The sequence below is a fragment of the Mizuhopecten yessoensis genome, unplaced genomic scaffold, assembly GCF_002113885.1.
Source record: "Mizuhopecten yessoensis strain PY_sf001 unplaced genomic scaffold, ASM211388v2 scaffold4583, whole genome shotgun sequence".
Lineage (NCBI taxonomy): Eukaryota > Metazoa > Mollusca > Bivalvia > Pectinida > Pectinidae > Mizuhopecten > Mizuhopecten yessoensis.
The window spans coordinates 767843-788255 of record NW_018405619.1 but is presented as its reverse complement, the minus strand read 5'-3'; the positions used below and the strand labels follow the sequence as shown (position 1 = coordinate 788255).

The following is a 20413-nucleotide window of genomic DNA, read 5'->3' as shown; positions in this document are numbered from 1 at the left end:
ATTTTATATTTTTAATTTTGTTTGTAACACTGATTTTTGCAAGAAAACTTTCATAAGGAAATTTGAAGGGGAACAAAGATTTTTGCTGTTTGGCATGCAAATTTGATCTCTGTCCATATAAAGCTATGAATCATATATACAAGATGACGGTCTGTGGGATGTTGTCTATTTGAGGAGACAAAATAACTGTTTTTCATACTAATCAAATGAAACTCCTGGCTATAGGGGGAGGGGGGGTTGAGGGTCCAGTTTTATTCATTCATTTATTAATAGCACACAACTTGGGTTTTTGACATCTGCTATCCACCTCATTCAGTATTCACGATGGTCACATGACTGAACAGTTATGTGTTCCTCTTCTTCATTTTACAGAAGACGAAGGGTGGTTAATGGAAAATACAGTATAAAGATTAATAAAGTAAACCAATTATCCAAACAGATATATATACTGACCAATTATGTGACAGCTATGGTACTAACCTGAAGTATTTACGCCATGCCAACTGGATGGTGAGTGCGGCAATCTGTCGCTCGAATTCATCTTCGCCCGCACGAAGTCGGATGGTCCTTATGGACTGCTTGGCGACCTTCATGATCCCAACCTGCCGCATCTTGTAACTAAGGAGAATGAAAAAAAAAATATCATTTAGTTCTATTGTAAAGGATTATGTTCATTATCCCATTCTGCTGCACCTAGCAAATTGGGAAACAAGAAAAGTAATATTCAACCACATCTTGTGGGATGAAGAAGAATATACCAGTGCCATTAACTCTTTCACCCCTGGAGACACATTTGAATTCTTCCAAATCATAGGTTGGGATAGTTCATTATGAAATGTCAGGGTTGAATGAGGTAAGAAACCTTGTTTGTTATATGGTTCCCCTTGTCGGGGTCTGATTTGGAGGGATCAAATGAGAGTGATATATAGTTATTTCTGTAGCTGGAAAATTCTCCAGGTACTCCAGTTTCCTCCAACATTAAGACCCGCTGTGCACCTTCCAGGCGTACAAGAGAGATAAGTGTTAGTTAGAAAACTTGTTTCACAATTGTTGTGAAACAAATAAACTTTATATTCATAACTCAAGATTGTGGACCGACGTCTGTGTGATCTGTGAGATTACTATTTCTGTCTCTATATCCCTTTATCTATAAAAATAGCTGAGACTTAAAAGTCTTCTACGAGGTCCGTACTAAATGAAAGGCTGTTTGCCTGATCAATATAACCCAATAACGTTTCAACAGTCACACATAAAGAGTCCGTCAATTTCACTCTGGACAAATAAAGCTGTTCTATAGTTTATCAATAAACACAGGTAAAATTTACGTTATCATTATGTAATGGAATGGAATTTTATATAGATACAAAGTGTTCAATTTTGACAGGAAAAGAATTCTGTTGGTAATAAACCAATAAATCCTGCGACATTAAACGACATTAAACTCCAGTATGAATGGGTTGTCACCAAGTCTGGTATACTGCGTGTCAAGGGTACCTGGCCACTCAACACCAGAGCTAATGAACCATACACCGACTAAATATACACCATATACGTTCTAAATATTATAAAAATTCCACCATTTTATAATATATCTTTAACAATGAATTACAAAGAATGTTCTTTGAAAGCTAACCTGAAATAAATTCCAATTATTTATATCACTTATTTCTATGACAAAGTCATTTAAAACACATCGAAGACACAGATCAACCTAACATAGCTAGCTATATCGTGTTATTAGAACAAATACCGCCATTTTCCAGCGTAAATTATCTTGAATTAAAATGAAAATTCTTCAAAAACTTACATACTGTAACTTTCAAAGATCAACATGTATTTTGATATCTTTCTATGACAAAAATTATGTTAAACACACAGATTCTATAGCTGTCACTACACAAAAAATACATGTAGTTTATATGGGTTAAACGTTAACTACTGTATGCCATAACCAATATTTACGTACATTTCACTTAACCATGTGACTTCAAATACATTAAAATGTAAATATTTGAAAACCTGACCAAATGAAAGAAATTTTAAAGATTTACGGATCTAAATCCAATAAGAAAATCATTCACAGCACATAAAATCTCCAAACACAGGACGGACGTTAACGATAATACCAACCTATCCGGGGAGCCATATTGGACCCTGGGTAGATCAACGTTGATGATCGTTCTCCCAATCTTGACACTTTTATATCTCCACAAAAAAATATGTAATAATTCCAAAGAATAATTGTGTAAATATCCGATCAAATCTGAATATCTGTTTTACATGTTGCCAGTATATCAGAAATCAGTATGGCCTCCCGTTTGTTAAGGCACTGTACGGTATTGCCTCTATAGGTCCGATAACGTCTAGAATGTCCCGAACAATTCAACTGTGTCCTTTGTCTCAAAACAAAGACAGGTATCCAGGCTGAATTCTAACTGTTAAACAACTATATATCTTATTATGACTAAGTATGTGTTCCGGCCTTATACAAATTATTCCGGGTCAAAAATATTAACGTTCAAAACTTGTCACCATAAAAATTATTTCTGTTGACATATGGTTAAGTGACACAATAGTCTACATTTCTTAAGCGTACCGCGGTCTGGTTGTAACACGGTAATAGAAATACTAAAACAATTCACCATCCTCAATTTTAAACTGAAATCAATTTTAAAAGGAATTTCATTTTCTAACAAATTGAACGAAAATCATAGCATTAATGCTCCCTGGCAACATACAAATTACCTTCACATTCCAATGGTGACGAAAATGTCAAAGCAAACGTCAAACTTGTTACAATTCCTCTTCAAAATTCTCCACTCTTGATTTATAGCAGTGAAACGAAACTTTGGGCTCTAATAGTATTAATCCGTTTAAAATCAATATTATCTTACCCGGCTTTCTACTCGCACAGCACTTTCTACTCGCACAGCACTTCAATGCCATACACAATCTTTATAGCTCCAGGCAGATGGGTGATATAAGGATTAAAGTCTAGACCGGCCTAGATCTTCGATTTCCATTTAATGGTGATCAGTTTCATACCAATATAAATCACACAAAAGGATCCACCTTACCCTCCATTCAAAAGTAAACATATCAATAAATATTCTACAATTTTGAAGAAAATTATTCTTTCTGTAAAGTGTTTTATTAAAGATATCATTATATCATTCAAAATTGTGAAACTGATGAAAGAAGAACAGCATTATTTTTAAATTTTGTTGTTATTGTTGGGGTAATAATTTAACCCTTTCACCCCTGGGTAACTTGAGTAGACTCTACCATACATTCATCTGGATGAGTCCATTATGGTATACAGTGGTGAAAGGGTTAAAGCAAGACTATCTACAGAAAAGGTGTCTTTTTGAACTTGTGGAGTACGTTATTCAATGGAAGGAATTAAAAGTCTATCAAAATTTAAGGAATGTTACGGTAGCGTAACATACACTATTATGTTAGACATTTAACTTTCAAACGACCCTGGAGACACTCCAACGTCAAAATAATTCCTTTCATGGAGAAGTTTCTAAAAGTGTTCACAATATTTAATATAAAAGCTTTTGTGAAGGAGCCTACGAGTGTGTAAATGTTCTTGAGAGGGGTACGGAAGTGTCCACAATGTAAAGTTTGACTGTACGTGTCTACAACAGGTGGTGTTGTTAGATCTAGACATACCATATATATAACTAAGAAACCTAGCTAGGGTCTAACGTCAATAAGGATCAAGGGCAGACAACTCTACATAACTTTTGACATCATTATGGTTTGAAATTTCAGTATTTCTTTATACTGTGAAACATACTAATATTACCTTTGTTTGTGGGAAAGATTTGTGGGTGATTGGTTGGCACAGTGGATAGTGCACTTGACTTTCACCAAGACAGCCATTTTAATTCCCCGATTGGATGTGAAAAAGTATGGTGTCCCGATCACCTGCTCGTGCAGCCACACAGGTTTTCTCTGGGTACTCCAGTTTCCTCCCACATTAACCCTTTCACCCCTAGGTAACTTTAGTAAACTCTACCATGCATTGATCTTGTTGAGTCTATTATGGTCCACAGCGGTGAAAGGGTTAGGAACCCTTGTACACTAAAGTCAAGGGCCAACAAGAATGATTAAGATAAGTTGATATAATTGTTTCATAATTGTTGTAAAATAAATAGCATCAAATATTCACGTAATATCTAATCATTATGAATAAGGCATGAATATTGCCATTATTCAAGAAGGCATAAAGTTTAGCAGAATTCTATTCTCTTTTGAGAAAAGTTGATAACAAGGATGTATATATCCGCAAATCAGAGTTGAGGAATAATCCATAACTTAACCCTTTCACCCCTATGTAACTTAAGTAGACTCTACTATGCATTGATCTGGATGAGTCCATTATGGTCTACAGAGGTGAAAGGGTTATGGATCCCCATCCCACTGCATTGTGTGTTTTCTTATATACAGTAATTGTCTCCCCTTAACTTCTGTTTCAATGTTACTGTAGCAAAACAGGCCAGGACACTCCTGTCGACCAGGTAGCTCATTCGGCTAGAGTGATAGTATAACAATAAGAAGTCTGGGGTTCGAATCCCAGATATAAGTCCTGCTGAATTATTTCAATCAGAACACTGTTGTTGATTATTTTTATATTTATTTCATCTCTTTTACTTTTTTTTATAAAAGTGCCGCAAGGTTTAGGTTATTAAAACTATATAGTAGTGCCTGAAACACAGTTTCCAATGCAAAGATACAGTTTTTGGCTTTCACAAGTTTTTATTTCACTCAGACACACTTTAGTGTGGTACAAGCGATCACATTTATACAAATACAATATCTTATTCTGTATAACTTATGATATAACAGGATTTACAGCATAATTAATATTTTCAATGTTGTTACCAGAAATCTACAAACTTTTTTAAGGAGAACAGTGTTGCATATTTGAAACATTCCTTTCATTTTCATGGTCGTCGGATAATTATAGTAATACTTAGGTATATTTTTGCCTCAGTTCCGTGATCTGACTGTTATTACAAATAAATAATGAAATTCGTCGCCAACATCGATGTTACAGAGAGGACATATTCTATTTTCCCTTGGGACACCTGTCCATTTTCCTGTTTCGATAGGGAGTTTCAAATTTGATGTTCTGAATTTAGACATTATTTCCAGTGGTACGGGGATCCTTAAGGAAATATCCATGTCTTCTGACCATCTATAAACTCAGACCTGAGTATGTCTGAATCCCTGATGATACATATTTTGTTTTGGTTTGCCTGAAAGCATGTGTGACAGATGATTTTCCAGTTTTTGGGTTTTTTCCAAACAATCATTTTTATCAAATTCCTATATAAGTATCTAATTTTTACATACATTTTTTTTTTTCAAAATCTATTTTATACTTACATATTCTAATATATGAATACGTTCAAATATCACATAATGTATATTAAAAACAATATATTTTTAGAATCATATTTCATGCATTATTTTAGAGGTACCTGTGGGTGGCCTCAACACTTAGGATTACAACGAACCAATGTGTGTTTCACACCTGATAAGTTCAATTCAAAGCTTGTGTACCGGGTATATAGGTATGACACACATGTATATACCTACATCTACACCGGGACACCTATAGGGCTTAGTCTGTCTAGTGTAGACAAACCAGGCTCAATTACTACCATCTACACTGGGACACCTATAGGACTTAGTCTGTTTAGTGTAGACAAACCAGGCTCAATGACTACCATCTACACCGGGACACCTATAGGGCTTAGTCTATTTAGTGTAGACAAACCAGGCTCAATTACTACCATCTACACTGGGACACCTATAGGGCTTAGTCTGTTTAGTGTAGACAAACCAAGCTCAATTACTACAGTTTATGGGTCTACTTTCATTTTAAAAGTGTTTGTTTGTTTGTGTTTTACGTCCAATTCACAACTATGGTCATTTAAGGACGTGTCAGGTTTTGGTGTTGGAGAAAAACCACTGACCTGCGCCCATTAGTACCTAGCGACTGCCCCATATAGGCCTCGAACCTGTGACCCAGTGTTGGTGGGATAGTAATAGTAGATGGCCAGACACCTTATAGCCACTTGGCCAGCGCGGCCCCGTTAAAAGTTATAGAAGTAATACACATGTTGTATTTCAATAGTACAGCCACCTTCGTCCTCATCAGAAAGAGGCTGGACTGTTAGACCAACGGATTATTACAACACCTTTGTATAGAAAATGTCTAACCTATCTGCTTCAACACTGGCAGGATTACGATAGGATTAGATAAGGGGTGGCTGTATTGACAAAATGTATACAACATTTATATACCACTCTGTCCAATCTCATTTAAATCAATAACTCTATGTTGTTAAAAAACATCAAGGGGTGGCAGATATATATATACTTTAAACTTATATAAAATATTGATGAAATCTCGTCATTATACAACAATTATGAAACAATTTAAGTTCTTTAAATATATATTAATAAATCTTGTTATCCAATATGGAAGTGCACACAAGGTCTTAATGTTGGAGGAAACTTGAGTACCATGTACTACGTGTAACAAAACACATGTGTTCAGACAGTTGTGTCGTCAGAGATGTGACATTTGTATAAACCTTCGTCCACATTGCTCGCAATGATAGGGGCGATCTCCCGTGTGAATTCTAGTATGATTTTCAAGACTTTTCTTCTCTGCGAATGATTTCCTTTTTCACTTCCACTCAGGGAATAGAAACATTGTTGTCACTGTACCATGTGTGATGGAGGTTGTAAAGGTGTTCTACTTGTTTTGGGTCCATATTTCTAACTCCTCTTTTACAATGCCACAACACTTGAATACTACAGCAGCAAACTAAGACCATTGTAGCACCACTAAGGGTAAGTGGAAATGAGCGACAAGGGTAAATGTCATGCTCAAAGACACAACTACATCCCACCATCAACAGACTCTGAACCTTAGATGACTGTGCTGTCCAATGATTGACACACAACCAACTGTGATATTTGCTGCTGCCATTAGTGATAGGATGGTGAGGTCCCATTTGTGAAGATCATCTTTATATCTACTAAGTTACTGTAATATTGATATACTTTCCACAAGAATTCAACGTTAAGTTTTTTTTAAATACCTTCACAATTGATTTATGGTGAAAGTGTATAATCTGATAGTGACAATTCAATCTTTTTAAAGGGAAAGGGGAAATAACTCTTGCATCAAAGTCACAGGTAAAATGTGTCAGATAGCAAGTATCCGATTGGAGGATTGTTAAGGTAGAGATCGTTTTCCCTTATTATTTAAAACCATCAATGTTAAAGGCCTACTTTCTTGTGTATGATTTTTCAGAACGAATCACAGAACATATGTGTTGGTGAGAATTGTGTCATTCTTCAACTTTAAAGAAATAAACATTCAAATTAAAAAAAAAAATGGGAAATGCCTTCCAATTCTAATATCATTACACTACAAGTGCCTTAGCCTAGACCCATGGTGAATTAACTGATCTAAAATTTATTCCATAGCTATATATACTTTCAAAGATAAACATTGGCAAAAGGCCATAAATAACAAACTAACTAAAGCTTTTTATGTCTCTGCACACCTGTACAAACTCTCAGCAGGATCATAAAAATGTTTGAAATTTGCTTCTGGTTACAAACAGTTTTGTCACTTTGATCAAATTGATGTGCATCAACTTTCATTGCGCATTCCCGAAATAACAGAAGTCTGTTTGTTGCCGGAAGAAATTGCTCATCATTTTTGCCATGGAATAATGAAGAATTGTATTTGAACTCAAAGTTGGGAATGGAAAGAGCATCATCAGGAAGTTCAAAATCATAGTGATATTAGACTTAAAGATCTTTTCTCAAAACTTCAAAGTGGTACTGTACATACTTGCCAACTTTTTGAAATTTCCAAGGGGGAGATTTCGTTGCTCAGAATTAAAAGCATACATAAATGTGTGTATGTACCCCCTATGGCATCTTTTGAGCTGTTTGTTGAGATAAAATCATCAGATCTTAGAAAACAGGAATAGTTTAGCAAATTCATTGCTAGAAGATGCTAAAATCAATAGTCTCCCTCCAAAATAGGGAGAGTTGGCAAGTCTTGGTACATTTACTACTTTGTACTAACAAAGATAATTGGACATCATTTATATCTAGATTACGAACTAAAATCCGACATCAATCGATACTGGATCACTTGATCAGATCTAAGTCGGACAATCAAGTCAGGGTAAAAGAAAGAATCTAACTGTGTCACTAAGGCAAAAACTATATAAGGGAGATAACTCAAATGTATCAATAATGTCAGAGTACACATAGGTTGTGGTGGTGATGGGGGGGGGGGGCGGATTTCACTGTACTATAGTGTCTATGACAAGGAGAGAACTGTTACACCATAGTATAAAATGTTCTTACAAATTTACCATCTTCATTTTTTATAGAAATTCTAAACTTTATAAAATCACTGTTGTTATCAGGCTATTTACAAGCATATGAAGATGAAAATTAGCTTCATAATTTCGAAAATAACAAATTCACACTAATAGATGACAATGTATCATAATAATGAATTTATAATGGATGGGAGATAACTCCAATGATTTAACAAATTCTAATTAAAACTTCATGCAAATTGGTTGGGTCTGACAGTGTCTCGATCTTCATAGATAGGCCAATGTTTAGCCTATTTACTCTTAAATGATAATCTATAAAATATAGCACAAGAAAGATGTTCTATTTTCTGGCAGCCATAATTCTCTCGTAATCAAAGCGGTTTGTAGCTCAACATGAACTATATGCAAGAATAGCAATCAGGAAGAAACTTACCTATGCAAGGGAAATCTACATATGAAATTTGAGAAAGGTACTTCCTAAGAAATAGCATTATTTCGAACTGTCAAAACAACTGAGCTTAAACTGATTAACAAGTTGGAGCTCTTTTTTATTGGAGGTTCAAAACAGAGCACTTAATTGCACTCTCTACCTTAATGTTTGAGACAATTTTGAATTTCTATTTTTGTATAAAGTGGGAGATCGTAACAAACATGTAATTATAGTGATCAAGCTTCACTGTAATAATTGTGTATTATACACAAAAGTGATACATACATATAGTTTCCATGGTAATGTACATGGTAATACCTCTATTACAGTGTACATGGTAATACCTCTATTACAGTGTACATGGTAATACCACTTTGTATTCTACAAAATCTGCTTGGCAATCATATGAGCTCTGAATGCCATGGGTAGATTACTCTTGTGGTCTTTGTAAATGATGTTACCATGGTATTATTTTTTATTTATTATAACACATTAATAAAACTTAAATTAATCCAATCTCAAGGAAACTAATCTTCAAAAGATGTCAGACACAATTATATAAAACACAATCAGGATAGTTCTGGAATAGCAATACGGCAAAATTATAACCAGCTTTCACCTTCCAAGATAAAACTGCCTCCAGTTCACATTTGTTTTGACTTTGAATGGCAACAGAAAGTTCAAATCTTAAAATCTTAAATTTTAAAGATATTTAATAGAAAGAAAAGTATATAGAATACTTACTTTTTCCAGGCTCGCTGGATTCTTAAGGCTGCCCATTGTTTTTCCTTGAACTGGTTCTGTCTTTGTTTTTCAGATGAGATCACTTTATGTTGATTCTGTCGTTGCTTCAGAAGATCGGCAAGCTCCGTATATTCCTTTTCCTTTTTCCTGGAAAGTTTAGAAGCTCGAATAATTCCGTGAATGGAGGCAGACAGTGATCCAAAGAAATGTGGCATTGTGGGAATTCAAGATATTAAATAAATCACACCAAAAAAATAACTCCTTTTTTGTAGAAAATAAAAGAAAATCAGAAATCTTCACCCATGGAACTCAACAAAAAGAAAATGTTTGAAATGGTCAACCTTTTACAAATTCCTTGTCAAAACAACAAAATGGCGTAAACAGTCCTGCCATTGTTTAAACACAATGTCGATACATCCTTGTACAAAAGTCCAGGATTTTTCATTCCCAATTAATGAAAATTCACATATAATCCTTCTTTAACTCTACTTTCAGTGATTTAAAAATTCCCCATCAGATTTTGAATATAAATTCAACAAGTTAATTCAGTAAATTGATTTCTCCATCTCGACAAATTTCTGCCTGACACACCAACACGTACACTTCTGTAGTTAGGTATACCTGACAACACTAACAGTGCTGGGGCTGGCAGAGAAAGTACAGTATGTAACGGGCTAGGGGAGAGGGCCAAACCCCGCGATAGAACAAAAACGTACTGTGTATGATCACCGAAACGGAATGAGCAGAAACGGAACTTGCTTCATCATATAATACACGTATATGTAACCGATACCCTCACAAGAACAAATATTTTCATTATTATACGACTGAGGTACCTGGGCATTTTAAATTTGTCCAACAGCTTCTTACATTATGGGGTATAGGCCCTTTGTAATAATTTATAGCTGATCGTTCTGGTAAAATATTATTACAGGTACGATACAAATTATTTAAATAGGTCTCACAGGAAACGATTAACCATCTAGTGTTTAGTTTGTTTCATTAACGACTTTTAATTGGGTTTGTAGGGAGTTTGATACAGGACTGAGAATTACTATTTAAATATTTCCAAAATTGAATAGACATATAGGTGTTCTGTTCTCTGATGTTACAAAGTAGGACTCATTCTAAACAAGAAATGATTTTTAAATTGAAAATAGAAATTGGGCTTAAGGACAATATAAGTTCATTCAAAATGGTTTAAATGTAATAAATCATTATGTAAGTTCAGAATTTAATGAGATTTCAACCGTTATGATTGACAAAATGTCAATGATGTAAATTACATATTGATAATGATCTCAGCCCTTCTGATAAAATACCTGTACAATATAACGGTACTAATTTCAAATTTGAATTTAATTTCCACTTCTACATGTCATTTTAATGAGCAAGATTAAATTCTGAGCAATCGTTATCCAATCTAAAAACATAAAAAAGGGTCTTGTCGCCTCTATGCACGGATTATACAAAATTCAAATTTAATTTATATAGTAACTGTATGTGGGTGTATAGAAAATGAAACACTACCATTTAAACAACATTGAAACGTAGCAAGTATGGGCTTTTCATATTCTTTTTAAACTGATTGCCCCCTGGTACGAACAACTAGAAGAAAATGAGAAAGATTGTAACACTTAGGGGGATTTTAAACAATCTTAAATGAACACAAAAACGACTTAGTTTATCAATCAAAATATTCATTATAATACAAACTCATTTTAAACATAAAATTGTCAAGCGAACAATGCAAATTTGTTTGAGAAAACATTTCTATCATCCCTTTCACCCCTACGTTACTTCAATAAACTCTACCATAAATTTATTTGGGTTGGTTCATTAAAGTCTACAGTGGTGAAAGAGTTATACAATGATCAAACAAAAATAGGGGAACAAGCTCAGATAAATCTTTGATCACATGTACAATCAATCTAATAGTACATATCATATTCTGTCTGAAAATAGTTTTAAATGTCTCTAGATAAAGCAATCTTTAAACGCGTCAGAATAACTTCTGTTTGAAAAAGTCCTCAAATTGAATGTGACAACATGTATGTACTGAAATACTCAATACAATTTAAAAGTGAAGAAAAGATTTGTCTAGATTAAAAGCAAACAATACTGAAAAATGAAGACAATAAAAGGACAATCGTCAGGTACCAGTTTTGCAAAAGAGACAAGATCTTGTATATTTGACACCCTTATATATTCTATACTACTTAAATTGCTTTCTCAAGATCGTGAACAACACATTTTGAATATCTTAGCTCACTGTATTGCAATTAAATTGACAAGTTAAAATTCATAAATTATCCCATAAAAAGTAAGAAATAACACTAAAACTGTCACTTTTTCAGCAAGGGGGTGGGCTTATTAGTGAACATTTTGGTGTTGTGGTGGGCTTGTTTCTACAGACTGTGCTTATTATAAGGTATTCTGTGGGTGGGCTTATTACAAGGTATTCTTTAGGTTGGCTTATTATAAGGTATTCTGTGGGTGGGCTTATTACAAGGTATTCTTAGGGTGGGCTTAATACAAGGTATTCTTTTGGTGGGCTTATTACAAGGTATTCTTTAGGTAGGCTGATTACAAGGTATTCTGTGGGTGGGCTTATTACAAGGTATTCTTTCGGTGGCCTTATTATTACAAGGTATTCTGTGGGTGGGCTTATTACAAGGTATTCTGTGGGTGGGCTTATAAGGTATTCTTTCGGTTGGCTTATTACAAGGCATTCTGTGAGTGGGCTTATTACAAGGTATTCTGTGGGTGGGCTTATTACAAGGTATTCTGTGGGTGGGCTTTTACAAGGTATTCTTTCAGTGGGCTTATTACAAGGTATTCTGTCAGTGGGCTTATTACAAGGTATTCTGTGGATTGGCTTATTACAAGGTATTCTTTCAATGGGCTTATTACAAGGTATTCTGTGGGTGGGCTTATTACAAGGTATTCTGTGGGTTGGCTTATTACAGATATTCTTTATTTAGGCTTATTACAAGGTATTCTGTGGGTGGGCTTATTACAAGGTGTTCTGTGGGTGGGCTTATTACAAGGTAGTCTGTGGGTGGGCTTATTACAAGGTATTCTGCGGGTGGGCTTATTACAAGGTACTATGTAGGAGAGCTTATTACAATGTATTCTTTAGGTCGGCTTATTACAAGGTATTCTGTGGGTGGGCTTATTACAAGGTAGTCTGTGGGTGGGCTTATTACAAGGTATTCTGTTGGTGGGCTTATTACAAGGTATTCTGTTGGTAGGCTTATTACAAGCATTCAATTAAACATTAAGGGTGGATTTATTGATATGTTTTCTGTTTTAGAATAAGGGTGGTCTTATTACAGAGAAGTAATAATAAATAATAATTTGAGGTTCTTATATACCGCTTTATCAAAACATAGTTTGTACGTCGTCTCAAAGCGGTTAACAAATTATTATCCGTGGTTATAGGGCCTTTGCAACCAGCCAATATCTTTCTCAACTCCCTTGGGAGGATACAGCTGGTGCTGCCATTTCGGCGCTCACAGCTAGCATTCAACAACAATTATAGCACTGCCCAACCATGTACTCATTTACAGCTGAGTAAACTGGAACAAGCAGATGTAAGTATCTTGCTCAAAGATACAACACAGTGCCATGATGCGACGTGACTCGAACCCGCAACCCTTCGGTTTCGAGCCCGGCGTCCTACCACTAGACTACTGTGCCTGCTGAAGTCTGTTTACACAGGTAATATCTGTTTGACATCGGGGGTTGGGAATTTCCAAGCATTGTGATTTATATTTAGGTGGACTTATCACTATAGATTCTGTTTAACATTGAAGGTGGGTCTTTTACTGAATATTCATTTTGAAATTAGGAGAAGGTTTTTGAGTGAGCTTTTTGATTGATACTAGAGGTAGGCTTGTTTTGACCAGCTAGCATACAATTTGTTTAATATTAGGTGTGAGCTTATTTGCCCTACATTCCATCTAACATTAGGGGTTGGGAATTTCCAAGCATTATTTTTTATAATGGGGTGGACTTATCACTAAAGAATCTGCTTAACATTTGGGGTGGGCTTTTTAATGAACATTACCTTATCACACTGGTATGTTACAATGTAAAATATATATTTATTTAAACATTGTTAAAAGGAAAGAGTTTGTTAAACATACGGGTGCCCCAACTCCTACTTAGATGGAAGTGGAGCTAAATTCAATGTCTGACCAAAGTCAATGAGGCGGAAAATATAGGTCACAGTGACTTAAATTTGACTTATCTGTTTAATAATTCCACAGGATGCATCAACATCTTAAGTAACTGCACTCAGTCTTTTTTGCTGAGATTAAAAGAGTTATACAAAATATCTAGCCGCTATGCAGGGGTGCACAATTTTTATATTTAGAGTATTAGCCTGCAGGTTGGTTTTGAAAACATCTTCTGGTCCGACCTTTATTTTCATTGTATATATTGAACATCTACTCAAGCCCAAGGTGTTGGGCTAGTTGAAGTGTTCACGCTTTACATGTTTCATGTACATCTGAACATTCGGATATAAAATGTAATAATACATATGCTTGTATTTTAACAGTGAAATCTATCTGTATATACATGTATATATTTAGTATATACTGTAAACATATATGTATTTTAGCAGTATTTCAATTTTAGCACTTACTGTGCTTAACATATTGTGCTAAATTATGATTTTGCTAGTTGAAGTTTTTGAATATAATTTCTTATAACATATGTTATGAGATTGATCAAGTGCCCGTATTCATCAATGTCAATCTGCTAATTTGATAATATGCTAAGATCGGAGTTCGGTAAAAGAAGTAATTCAACAGTATTTAAAAGAACTGAAATCTTTATGTACGCATAATGATATATTGATTAGCACAACTGAAATATTTCTGTATTGTAACGACATACTTACATAAACCGAAATCTTTCTGTATTGTAACGACATACTTACATAAACCGAAATCTTTCCGTATGTTGCACAGATTCATTCACCACAGATTTTAGTACAAAAAGTTTGGCTTTGTGCTTATCCCATACTTTGGATGGTCTTGGAATTGCGAAATTTTCATGAGGCATGTTGAGAATTATTTCAAACTTCTTCAATTAAACGCGATAAATTAAATCTTCCAATCAGTTGAACATCATAAGAGTATTCCCAATATCACAGATAAGTTGTAGAACAGGAATGAATTAGACTCAAGTCAGTTTCCAACGTCCAACTAATTCAGATTATACGATTGTCGTCCAGTGTTTAATTTTTCACACCGTCTGCTCAATTCTTAATTTGATTTCTGATTTTGTTTGTAGTATGGCTTAAAACAGCCGATCACTTAAACACTCATATACCAAGGGGCCCAGCTAGATATGTATCTTGACCTAAATATATGTAAATAACAAGCAGTATTTTCAAATAATACCTAGATAAACACACACTTCACTAGAAATCTGTCCATTCAATCTAACACAATAGTACCATCACTGCTTCTCTTCACAGTAAATCTATTCCTATACATCTGTGTATATGTTTAAATTGAGATTCATAAAAGAATTGATTCTGACAACACAACTCAATTTTTCTTAATCAAATACACAGCATCAAATTTCTTTTTCTAATAAAAATTTATCAAATCAAGAAGTTCTGAATTAATTTAAATTTAAATAGATTTTAATGACATTCAGCATATTCACTATACCCCTTAAACGAAATTTCTGCCTTTCACAATACAAATGTACATCCCATAATAGTTTAATCACAATATTGAGAATCCTTCAGCCTCTGGACGCAGGTCAGTAACAACTGCCCATACTGTCGACCACCATTTTGAATGTCAATATCTATCGCTTGCTTTCACCATTGCCAATATGTTTATCATCAATAAATTCCATGTCCCGTGTTATTCCTTCCAGAAGGCTAATGAACTACACATCCAATATACTGAATTCCAATGTTAGAGCTATCCTTTAAACTAACATAAAACACTTGTTACTGAACATCCATACAGTAAATATTATCGTCAGATCCTACGATATGCTCCCCATAAGACTACAATGTAAATTGTTTTACACTTCAAAAACAGATTTCCATTTTCACCTGAATGGATATAATACCTATATACACAAGTACAATAGTTGTTAAAACCAGGTATACCATAGCAGATTAGTCTAATCTTCCAATCCTAGTTACATCAAATAACCATGATATTTGATCCTCTCAACCCTAACATTTACAATGGATTGCTCATAATCAAAGAACAAGGGACTCATTCAATTTTTTTAGGGGGAATTTCCATTAAGACCTGTGTGTTGGCGACACATGACAGTGAGTTACTGACACACTAGGGTTTGGTAGTTATTTCTTACACCTACATGTATATGGCATCACTGCTTTTATGTACATCAAGAATTCAATATTTTTTATCCATCATTTCTTTTTTAAAGTATTAATGCATGTATTGGCTTTTTTAAAGCATACTCAGTATATAAATTTCTCAATAAAGTAAAAACAAAATTATATTGCAACCACTTGTCAAGGGTAATATTTGCATTATAAAGGGGTTGGGCCTTAAATAGAGACATTAAAAGGAATTGCTGAAAAATAAAAAATAAATAAAAGTGAGCGAAGGGTTCATATTGATATACCCCTCCATTAACTAACCACATAAAAAAAATACTTCAAAGGAAGCACACCTGCTGATTGACCCACATCATGCAGGCAATATAATAGAATGACAGCTCTTGAGTTTCAGGGTACATGTATTTTCAATATTTGCACTAATCAGCTCTGGGTAATGTACAGTAGAGATAATCCCCTAGCCATGCTATATACCTGTAGCAGTAGGACATTTAGTTAAATAACACCTCTGTGCTCTCACCGTATTAACTATAGTAAGCACCCGGCCTTTCCTAAATAAAAACACTTTCCTTTTCTTTTATGTTAATTTTCCTTTACCTTAAAAAACCCAGAAGACTCTTCTGCATAAATTATTTTCTGGTCTCCCATTCTTTGTGTAAAAAAGGGGGGCTCCTTGAAGCAAATTCAAAGTATTTGCAAGGTACACGGGGCACTAAATATAACAATTATTGCTTATAGGTTACAGTTTGGGCAGCAATAAGACTTAAGGGACAAAAAGGCAAAAAAGGCCTTCAAATATCTCCCTTTTTTAAATTCATGTTTATTGCTTGACTTTGACAAGAAAAACATTGTAATGAACAAACACCGTAAATCTGACTACAGACTTATAAATTGGACAAGATGTAAAGATTTGACCAGAAGTTACAATAGGACAAGATGTAAAGATTTGACCAAAGGTTACAATAGGACAAGATGTAAAGATTTGACCAGAGGTTACAATAGGACAAGATGTAAAGATTTGACCAAAGGTTAAAATTGGACAAAAACTGGTAAAAGGACCATATATGTATAAACTGGACAAATTGTTCAACTTGACCAGATGTGATAGATTGGAGTAGATATATCAAAACAAGACAAGAGCTAATAAGCTGGAGCAGAAATATAAATTGCAACAGAAGATTAAATTGGACCTGGTGTATAAAATGGAGTTCAGGTTCAAATTTGAGCAGAAATTTAAATCAAGCCAAAGAATATATTGGACCAGAGGTCAAAAGCACAAACTTGACATTATTTATAACTAGGATCAGATATAAATTAAACTTGAGGTAAGATGTTCCTCAGGACATTGACTCATTCATCCCTGAAATTTCATAATGAACTATTCCAACCTTTAAATTGGAAGAGCTCAAATGTGTCTTTAGGGGTGATAGAGGTACACAGACAAAAAGTAAACAAAAAACATTTATAAGTGGAGATGTGTACAAACTAAGAGGAATTGGAGAAAACGAAGAATATTGCATTTGTTTCTTGAAATAAAATACTTAATATATATAAATCTGATGCATATTACAAGCTTAGAGCAAATCTCCTTGCTGCAAGACAATCAATAGATTATAAGGGGAGACATAATGACCGTATAAGTTTCCTATACATCAAGGATCATGCAAAGCAAGCTTAATTAATACCATGTAACAATAACATACTGTATTTAGCTACTGTAAGCTTAGCCATCTCTCAAAATAAGCCTGGCATGCACATCTTAAAAGTAAAATATTGAAAGCCATTATTTTCAATATGTGGACAGTAACAGTACTGATAAAAGCCCTAGTGAATCCAATATATGCAACGATGTGTTTGGAATCAACAGTGGCAGTGTATCGAACACAAACAAAGGGAGATAATAATAGCATACAAACAACAGCGAGTTTGGATATAAAGGGAGACAACTGTGGGGATTCTTACCCTTCACTATATTCAGAGAATAAACTGAGATCATCTGTATTGCTGTAAATGTAAATTTATCATAGAAAACAATTTTAGTCCAATATCTGTTTTAAATATCTGAACACAATGAAATGTTAGAAGGTGTAACAAATGTAAAAATTAACTTAAAGATATTTTTTGGATTTTCTTATATCAATTTAAATTTATCATTTACATGGTATTCAAATTTCAGTTACACCACTTATTCAGCATTGGAGAGAAATATAATACATAATAAAATCATCGCAAAAGAATTCAGGAATAGTTTTTCATTTAGCTTGTTAATTCAATGAGATTTTCATATTTTTTTGTTATATTTTTATACAATTTGGTGATCAATAATGAAAAAGACAGGTAATGGCGTGTGAATTAAGCAAAAGTTAAAATTCAGAAAGTGTCAAGCATATTTTTTCTTATATGATTTTCAGATTTTTTTAAAAAATTAAATCTTACCCAACTTAAAGAAAAAAGAAAAATTGATTAAAGCAGTGAATAAAAAGAAAATTTTACCCATTAGAACAATTTTTTAAATAATTTGTTAATTAATTTGTGAAAAAGACATAAAATAACAGTGAACATTATCAAACTTCTCTGTGATGTGAATTATATTTATCTGTAAGTTATAATTATATACAGTGATGTGAACTAAATAAGATAAAGTCAATAGACTTCCCAACGGTGTAGAACAAAACAAAAAAAAGATGAATTTTATGAATTCCTTCAAATTAAAAACAAATTTTAAAGAAAACAAGGAAATAAAAACGAATTTTTTCTTGTCTTTAAAAAAAAAAAAAAAAAAAAAAATTTTTTTTTTTTTTTAAAAAAAAAAAAAAAAAAAAAAATGGGGGAAAAACATGATTTTTTTTCAAAAAAGACATATTTAGCTCAAAATATACAGGTAGAAGTCACTCTGGTGTTGCAGATTTGCAGTGTATGTTTAAAATATACCTCGGTTTGTAATGTAACCATGATTGGCCATATATAGTCTAGCCAAACACTATGTTTTTAACATTCTGTATTTGAATCAAGCATGCAAGCAAAAAACCAAGGTTTGAGGAAGGAGAGTCTGATTAAAGGGAGATAAATCTGATGGGATCCTTACCAATCATTTAAATCTTCTTCACTGCTGCAATTAAATAACAAATCCTTTCTATGTGATTATACAGTAAAATCCTTCATCTAATATATAAATATAGGTCCTAATTCTGGGTCATCAAAAATAACTGAAAAATTATACCTTAAGCTGTACACCGTAACCAACTCAGGTCCGCAATGAAAACAAAATCTACCACTTTTTTTAGGGAAAACCGTTCTGTCTTTTACTACCCTCAAGTCATTTACAGCATTTCTTTCAAGTACCATCATTTGCTTTTTGCTTAAGCAAGCTCCTTCACTAGGAATCAAACTGAGGAGTATAGATAACTTGTCCAATACTCTAATGACAGAGCTTGAGAGAAATTCTCTGTAGTCGAGTCAGTTACAAGCAATTTTGTGTCCTCAAAAAATATATTTATAAACATCCACTACTCAGAGAACTACACTGAAATAATATTGGTATAGTATATTGTGTTTGTAATCTGAAATCCTATGATTCAAACTCTCATACTGAACATGTATATTCTTAGTATATATATCACACGGGAATCATTTCTGTTTTGTTAGTCAAGACATTTGACACTTTCATCGAAAAAAAATAATGAGTGAGGTTACACAACATAAAATCTAAAATTAGGTTTTCAATTCGTATGAGATATAACAATTCAAAGTCTGAAATCCCCCTTTCAAGTAACGAACATACTATAAATTTTGATCTACAGATCTAGAGCACTGCTTACTTTTTTGGCACTTTCATGACTGGTTGTATTGGTGGTCCATTCTCCTGCTGAATACTGACCAATGGCTGATTGAGGTATACTTCCTGCTGTCTTTCTTCTACTTCCTGTTTGTGTTTGATGTCTTCCTGTTTTCTTGTTTCCTCGAAAGCACGCTTCCTACAAACAAAACAGTCAGGCAAATGTAATACATAGATATTAAACAAAGTTTCTGATCAATGTTGCTCCTGATGGTACATTTATGTGCATTCAGACATTAAAAAATTAAAAGCAAAATATAACAAGAAAATGTTTGTAAGACATGAATTTTAAGTCCCTTGGCCCCGTAGTTGACCTTTAAATAGCAACTGTGAACTTGGAATTGAACTTCGGACCCTGAAATACAAACTCATTTGAGGTATTCTCATACCCTTTTATATATTTGATGAAAATCTGATAAGAAATTAGTTGGTAGTCATGGCAATGAATTGCATGGGCTTGTCTGTTTTTTTGGTGTTTTTTTGTCCTAATAACATCTATGGTCATTTAAGAACATGTCATGATTTGTAGGTGGAGGAAAGCCAGAGTACCCAGAGAAAAACTACCGACTTGTAACAAGCACCTGGCGCCTGCCTCACGTAAGCCTGGAACCTGTGACCTACGATTGCTAGCCCTCACCACGTAAGGTTGCAGG

The 20413-nt window shown here is 33.9% G+C and overlaps 1 protein-coding gene across 5 annotated transcripts in view; it reads right to left on the bottom strand.

Annotated features, from left to right (window-relative positions):
* The window catches only part of LOC110449349 (inversin-like), a 73732-nt gene that overhangs the window by 14623 nt on the left and 38696 nt on the right, over positions 1-20413 (bottom strand). For 2 of the 5 annotated variants that reach the window (XM_021496155.1, XM_021496152.1), the window contains exons 18-22: positions 19744-19899; positions 19011-19034; positions 17888-17929; positions 9574-9720; positions 481-618 (exon numbers count right to left, since the gene is read on the bottom strand). In XM_021496155.1, coding sequence (XP_021351830.1) covers positions 481-618; positions 9574-9720; positions 17888-17929; positions 19011-19034; positions 19744-19899 — 507 coding nt within the window. The remainder of the gene's footprint in view (positions 1-480; positions 619-9573; positions 9721-17887; positions 17930-19010; positions 19035-19743; positions 19900-20413) is intronic. The other 3 variants (XM_021496154.1, XM_021496153.1, XM_021496156.1) reach the window with 3 other exon arrangements.